Source organism: Cryptomeria japonica, chromosome 8, assembly GCF_030272615.1.
Source record: "Cryptomeria japonica chromosome 8, Sugi_1.0, whole genome shotgun sequence".
Classification (NCBI taxonomy): domain Eukaryota; kingdom Viridiplantae; phylum Streptophyta; class Pinopsida; order Cupressales; family Cupressaceae; genus Cryptomeria; species Cryptomeria japonica.
The window spans coordinates 398,794,576-398,802,203 of record NC_081412.1 but is presented as its reverse complement, the minus strand read 5'-3'; the positions used below and the strand labels follow the sequence as shown (position 1 = coordinate 398,802,203).

Here is a 7,628-nt window from a genome sequence, read left to right as displayed (position 1 = left end):
TAAGGTAAAATGATTGTTGCTCTTGGTATTCACGATCAAAAAAATTGGGTTAACATAGATGACATTAATTTTGTAATTGTCCAGAATCCAGATAACGACCTCAGCAACCTGGTATGCACTTTCTTAGGAATCACTTTCCATGTTTCCTTTGTACAGTAAGTAGAACATGCTAGAGAGGAGAGAACCTCCTATATCCTAGAAGAAAATTGAGGTACAAATATTTTATAAGGATAGCTCCTTATTAGCTCTGTAACTCTTGCCATGCATATAAGATAGATTCTCATGAAGCCACAACCATCTCATTTACATGCCACTTTTCAAATCTTAGATCATTTTTGCCATACACCATCATCCATGTACAATATTAAGAATAGCTCCTTATTAGCTCTAACTTCTCCAATGCATATAAGATGGATTTTCATGCAGCCACAACCATCTCACTTCAATGCTAGTTTTCACATCTTAGATCAACGTTGCTATATGCTGTTATCCAGTGGCGATGTTAGGAATTTTTACATTCAATATGTTGAGCTTGGATAGGGGAACTGCTGCAGCCACGGCAACTTCTTCAACTGTTGCAGGTGAGCGTAGTGAGAACCATTGACTGTTACCCCACTCTGCCCTCCCAGCAGCAATAGCTTGGCGGACAGCAAAGAGAGCACTGCAACCAATTATTTGTACTTTTTCAATAATACAAATTTGAGATTCGGGAACCAAAAGCATATCACTCCTATAGTACACTATCCGAGTTGAACTGTTGCATTAAACTCACCTACATGCAATACCATATGGTGGTTCACCAGAAAACTGCAAAAAAGGATGCATTAAAAGCTCTTCTCAAAAACAAAAAAAATTAATCTATGATAACAGAAATGAATTAGTACTCAAAATAGATTGAAAACAGACTGTTCTAAAATATAAATGGGAAAAACATTGGAAAAGGGTCCATAATACATATAAAGCATATATTGACAAATGCAGAATCTTCTACCATGTAAAAAAATAAAATTATGCTAACTGAAATGATCTATCATCTGTTTGTAACCATTGAAAAAGAACTAATACTCATAATTTGAACCTTAGAACGCAAAACTCCATATGGATTAGAGCTGTTGGAAAGAAGAGCCACATTGAAGATAACAGGTATGTCCTTGGATGTAGGAGGCTTGTATTCCCATGTTCCATCCGTTGTCAACTTCGTCAATTAAATGCAATCAAGGAACGTGTTAGAGAAACTCTAAAGCAATGCAATGAGCAATTTTACATTATATCTCCGATTACAAACTTCACATAATGCCTATAATACTTTTGGTCACATAGTATCGAGATTATTTTCTCCATACTAAAATAGACTTGCTGCTACATGAAGAATCCAAAAGTCAAATTAAAGTTAGATGGAGGTTAAAGGATTGACATTTGACACCAGATTGTATGCACCGATTTGTCATGGGATTGCACTCAACAGCAGGCCCTTCGAATGTTTTATCAAAAGAGTTGGCATTGTGCATTCAGCAAGGAAGTAATATGTACTAACATTCAAAGATGAATATTTCTTGTGGCAAAATTTTAATCGGGTTTGCAAATCTGTTACCTTTCAGCAAGGAAGTAATATGTACTAACATTCAAAGATGAATATTTCTTGTGGCAAAAACTTAATCGGGTTTGCAAATCTGTTACCTTGCCTGTTTGTTTGCTAAAAACTTTTTGTTCCGAAAGATGGTAACCCAAACCTTGAACAAATGCACCTTGAACCTAAAAAGACAAGAAAATTTATAGTGAAAAACTATTTTATATATTATAGCACAAAATAGCAATTCACCAACTTGTAAACAAATGCTATAACATGTCCCATTGCATATGCCATAAAAGTAGAGTTACAAATAAGTTTTTAGGAGTTTTAATACAACGTTACTAGGAATTTGTAACTGTGAATGAAAAAAATGTTACATGATGTTTTATAGGTATTCAATTGCATAGTATTTTTTTTCAAGTTTATCTCCTTATATTTTACGGGATTTGATATTTCATCTCTATGGACATTATCTAAACGTAACAAGTGCTAAATGGACTATTTCTAGTTTTATACTAATAAGATGAATTCTTATGAACCACTAATCATAAAATATAATTATAAAAATTACCTTTAGAACTATACAACTGAATCCTCATAAAACGTCATATAATTTAATACAATGCAAAGTAACATCTAAATTTATATGAAAATATATTAAAAAACATATTCATACAATGTTAATGCATGTTTTTGATTAAGGTAATTAGGGTTTTTGAAAGGGCCTAGAACCTTGAACAAAGAGAAGAATAGAGCATGAAGCACAACAAGACACCAAAGAACAACCGAGAGGAGCTACATTGAGAGTACAAAAGACAAAGCATTACAAAACCATACAAATTACCAAAGTAGCATAAATCGTTTGGGGGAATTAATCAGCAAACCAAAAGTATAAGATTTTTTGAAAAAATTGGGGGAAAATTGGATTTACAAAAAAATGTAAAAAATTACAGAAAAACAATAAAAACTACTTTTTTAAAAATATTTAAGGGCATTTAGCATAGAGATATCATAGGCAAATAAAATAGAGACTTCAACACATGAATTGTAGAAAATAGATTCATATCGTTGATTACATTGCACAAAACATACCACAACATAAATAATAACTAGATTGCAACACTTGTCAAAATGTCAATTACAATATAGTTTTATGACTTTCTACAAAATCAACCTTAACCTAAGTACAAGATTTCAAAATATAAACAAATTTATTGATATTAATTAAGAATTTATATATTTTTTAATTTATTTAATATCTTTTATTAGTATCCTTTATAGATCATTTTTAAAAAATACCCGTTTTTGTGTTATTATGATAAAAAACAGTATTTAATATTGAAGTTGAGATTCAATACATTTCATATAAAACATCTATATAATTATTTTATTTGTAACTCTAAAAACAAAATAAAAATACTAAATTCTATTTTAAAAAATATTTATATTTTTAACATTGAAAAAAAAAACACTTAACTTTAGTTTTAAAAGTATAAAATCAAACTATAATAATTTTGTATTTCAATTTAAAAATAAAAATAAAAATAAAAGTACCAAATTATATTGTATTTGAAAAACATATGATTAATAATTATATTAAAATAATAGTAAATTTAAATATATTAAATATTAATTTCAATATAAATTTTATATAAATAAGATGATAAAATGTAAAATCATTGCTTGAAATTTAATAAAATATAAAAAATTCGGATTAAATTTGGATTTAATATAAAATTTTTGGATTAAATTCAGATTAAACTCGAATTTAATATAATTTTTTTTTTATATTAAATATAGAGAGACCAAAATAAGGAGAGTTTATACAAAAACATCAGAGAGATTATCGCATGAACATAGACATCCTCCTACCAAAAAAGAGTTACAAGAGAGAGTATATACTAAATTTAACATAATAAAATTTAATAATAGTATTCGATAAGGAAAAAAAATTGAAAAAAATTAAATTAAATTCATCTTATATAAATTAATTTTTAAATATAAATTATTAATCTAAAAAATATTGCATTAAAATTGAATATATTATAATAAATTTTAAAATATTATCATATATAAGTTTAAAATTTTAATTTAAATATTATTATTATATGAATCATATATTAAAATACAACTTTAATATATATATTTGAGAATAGACGATTTAACATGGTCGACAATAAATTTTTCATCTCAACCGTCCGCCTGTGTCTGTGTCTGGAATTGCCGAACAGAAAAAAAAAGAATCGAAGCTGTAAAAAAATTAATTTTGAATACGTTTTACTGAAACTCGTTGTGCCCTAGCAGCCAGCAACAAAAAAATCCGTCTGCAAAAGATGCGGCCAAAAAATATTTAGGGTTCGCGCTAGTTAGGGTTAGCGTTTTTTCCATGTTTCTTCCATCGTTGACTGTGCAAGCTTGCCAACTGCCAATTAATCGCGTATAATCGTGATTTTTTCTAGATGTTTGCTTCCATGCAAATTACCAACCCAAAGTCAGGGTGGTTTAAAGAATTGTTCCAAAGATTTTTGATTTACCTCAGTATGCAGATCATTCTCCTGTAAACTCCTTTTCTTGTTATGAGGATAAATCCTAAAACACCAATAGATCCCTCATGCAACCCCTCGGGTTTAGGAGAGGTAACATTTCAATAGGAGATTTCTCCCTATTAACTGCCATTTGTATTTGAATAAAATTAGTAATAGACGCCTTAATAGAAGTAAGCATTTGTTACTATTTCCTCCAAACGGAGTGGCACTTCTTATTGCTCAAACAAGTAGCAGTAGGATGGCCCAAATTACCACAAGAATTCCAAATAATAGGAGAGCCTTCAAATTCAATTTGCTGAACCGAATTACCAAATTAGGAAGATAAGTTTATCTGAGTAGGAAGCACCTAGTTCTTTTCTACAAACACAAAAAATCTAGCAAATAACAAAAACTTCATGAATTTGGTGATAGCGTTAGTAGCAAAATATTCTCAAAAAAGATTGACAATAATCATAAAAATCTTTTCATTCCATTATTCTAATGGCAACCTTAGAAAGCAAACCCAAACAAGAAACTTGAAGATTATATCATTCATTGGGTTGAAACTTGGAAACCACTTTTTGAGACAGCCCATTCTTTTGTAATATCCCGATTTTGAAATAGGAATTAATAATAAATAATAATAGACATAAAATCTATACAAATACAATATACTATAATTAAAATCTAATTAAGTTAATGAATGGTCAAAAGGTATGGAATGCAGAGTTGTAACTCTCTCAAACATGGGATATAAGAGAGATAAGAGATCATTTGAAAAGGGATGAGGAGGGAAGAAATGAATGCAGCATGGGAATCAAAGAAAGATTAAAGATTAATGGAGGAATTAAGGAATGGGAAGTAGATAAGGTTGTCTCCTTCAAAGGGCAAGAATTATGAAGGGTTGCACTATTTCAAAGGGTGCTAATTGTGAAAGGTTGTGTCTCTTGTCAACGGGCAGGCATGATGAAGAGATGTGACCTCTCCCTCGCATGGGAAGATATAAAGGGAAGAAGGTTCATTTGAGGAAGAGATGGAAGGGAGATCAATTTAGAGAATAATATATTATTCTCAAAAGTGGTGACTTAATTGTTATGAAAGGTGGTGCCTCAATTCCTATGAAAAGTGGTGACCTAATGGTTATGGAAGGTGGTGCCTCAATTCCTACGAAAGGTGGTGACTCTTCCACCAATAGAGTATAAAGGAGAGATCATTTAAAGGGTAGGGAGAAAGAGGGAACAAATATAGGGCATATAAAGCAGATTTAGGAGCAGATTTAAAAATGGAAGTCAATCAAGATCGATAAGATCAGATTGAATATTAGTAATTAATATACAGATATTAGAACATACTTGTTGTTTGGTATGTGTTATTTATGCATAGCATGATGAATGCTACTTATATCTGCTCATTGATGATTAATAATATGTTGTGGTTTATGACTGATTAATATATAATATATAGAATACATGCATAATATTGGATTCTTTATTCGTACTGATTGTTGATTAAAGTTAGCCATGGTAGAGAAACTAGGGAATTACAAGTACGGGAATGGTGATGGGATCATCTTCTAGGTACACCACCTCATAGTATAAGACCGAGGAGTCCCATGGGGCCAAAGGGGTACAAAGGGTACCACTTTTGGGCTTAGAGAGGATGGACTTCTGGGGCAGCCTATTGTGAATGCTCCTAATACTCTCTATCATGGTAAATAAATGCATTAAGAAAGTTTAATCATGGAAGTAGGATAGAAGTGGCAAGATTAAGGGGAACGGTTATAGGGCACCTCACTAGGTACACCACCTCATATGGATGGCACAAGCCACATGAGGCCAAGAGGGATGGTATATCCGCTCTTGGGGGCAACGTAGAAGATCTCTAGGGCACCCTATCAAGTCACCTTATCCTCGATTCCCTATGGTTGAATTTCCCCAATAAATTAGAGATATGTTATGATTAAGCTTATGTTCCTAACCTAGTAGGAAAGTTACTTGAAATTATGATTTTAGGGCAAAAAATTAGGGCATTTATACAATGGGACATTACAAATGGTATAAGAGCATGATCTTGCCAACCTGCAGCGAAAAGCTAAAACAATGAAATGCATTCTATTCAAAAGCAATTTAAAGGTCTAAGAAAGGGATCTATAAGCTCAGTCCAAAAACAAAATCAAGTAGACCAACATTCTATATATGTATGCCTTTGACTACTTCATGACTAATGTGTGCTAAGCATGCTTATTCCATATATATTCAATATGCGTGCTTTTCTCATGAATGCCTTGTGTTTGCTTCATGTCTGATATGTTTTAAGCATGTATACCTTGTCTCTTATGTCCATTTATGTGTTTCTTCATGACTGATGTATGTCCACTCCATGAGTGCCTTTCTCATATATGCTTTGTACCTTATGTGTATTTATGTATTGCTTCATGCATTACATGTATACTTCATGTCTCCATGTAGTTATGTGTATTAATTCATGTCTTACATGTTTTACGTGCATGTTTCATGCTTTACACCTTGCATGGATGTGTATGATAAATAACTTACGTTTGTGTGTACTTCATGCTTTACATGTATGCTTCATGTCTTACTTGTATTCATGTGTATACTTCATGCTTTATGCCTTGTGTGTATTCATGTATATGATTCACGCCTTATGTGTATTCATGTGTATACCTCATACTTTATGTGTTTGCTTCATACCAAATTTGTTTCAGCATTTTTACTCCATGCGTGTTTTATGTGTACACTTTTCATGTATGCTTGGTGTCTTGTATATATGCTTCATATCTTATGTGCATTTATGTGTTTGGCTCATGTCTGTCATGGTGTGTGTGCCTTCCTAATGCATGCCTTATGTCTTGAATATGCTTCGCATCATGTTTGATGTGTTTTCAACAAGTTTGTTCCATGTGTGTTTCCAAAGCAATTTCATATTGGGAATCATCTTCAAAAACTCAGGATCATTGCTTGAGGACAAGCAATCTTGGCGGAGTGGACTGTGATGTCCCCATTTTGAAATAAGAATTAATAATAAATAAAAATAGACATAAAATAATACAATATAATATACTATAATTAAAATCTAATTAAGTTAATGAATGGTCAAAAGGCATGGAATGAAGATTTGTGACTCTCTCAAAATGGGATACAAGAGAGAGAAGAGATCATTTGAAAAGGGATAAGGAAGAGGGAAGAGATGAATGAAGCATGGGAATCAAGGAAGGATTAATGAATGAAGAAAGGAATGGGATGTAGATAAGGTTGTGTCTCTTTCAAGAATTATGAAGGGTTGTACTATTTCAAAGGGTGCTAATTGTGAAAGGTTGTGTCTCTTGTCAAGGGGCAGGCATGATGAAGAGATGTGACCTCTCCCTCACATGGGAAGATATAAAGGGAAGAAGGTTCATTTGAGGAAGGGATGCAAGGGAGATCAATTTGGAGAATAATATATTATTCTCAAAAGTGGTGACTTATTTGTTATGAAAGGTGGTGCCTCAATTCCTACGAAAAAGTGATGACTTA

At 31.8% G+C, this 7,628-nt stretch overlaps 1 protein-coding gene across 1 annotated transcript in view; it reads right to left on the bottom strand.

Annotated features, from left to right (window-relative positions):
* Positions 1–7,628, bottom strand: part of LOC131079441 (uncharacterized) — a 408,813-nt gene continuing 401,185 nt past the window's right edge. Inside the window, exons 24-27 of the mRNA XM_058017395.2 lie at positions 1,678–1,752; positions 1,079–1,195; positions 773–807; positions 1–661 (exon numbers count right to left, since the gene is read on the bottom strand). Coding sequence (XP_057873378.2) covers positions 487–661; positions 773–807; positions 1,079–1,195; positions 1,678–1,752 — 402 coding nt within the window. The 3' untranslated portion in view covers positions 1–486. The remainder of the gene's footprint in view (positions 662–772; positions 808–1,078; positions 1,196–1,677; positions 1,753–7,628) is intronic.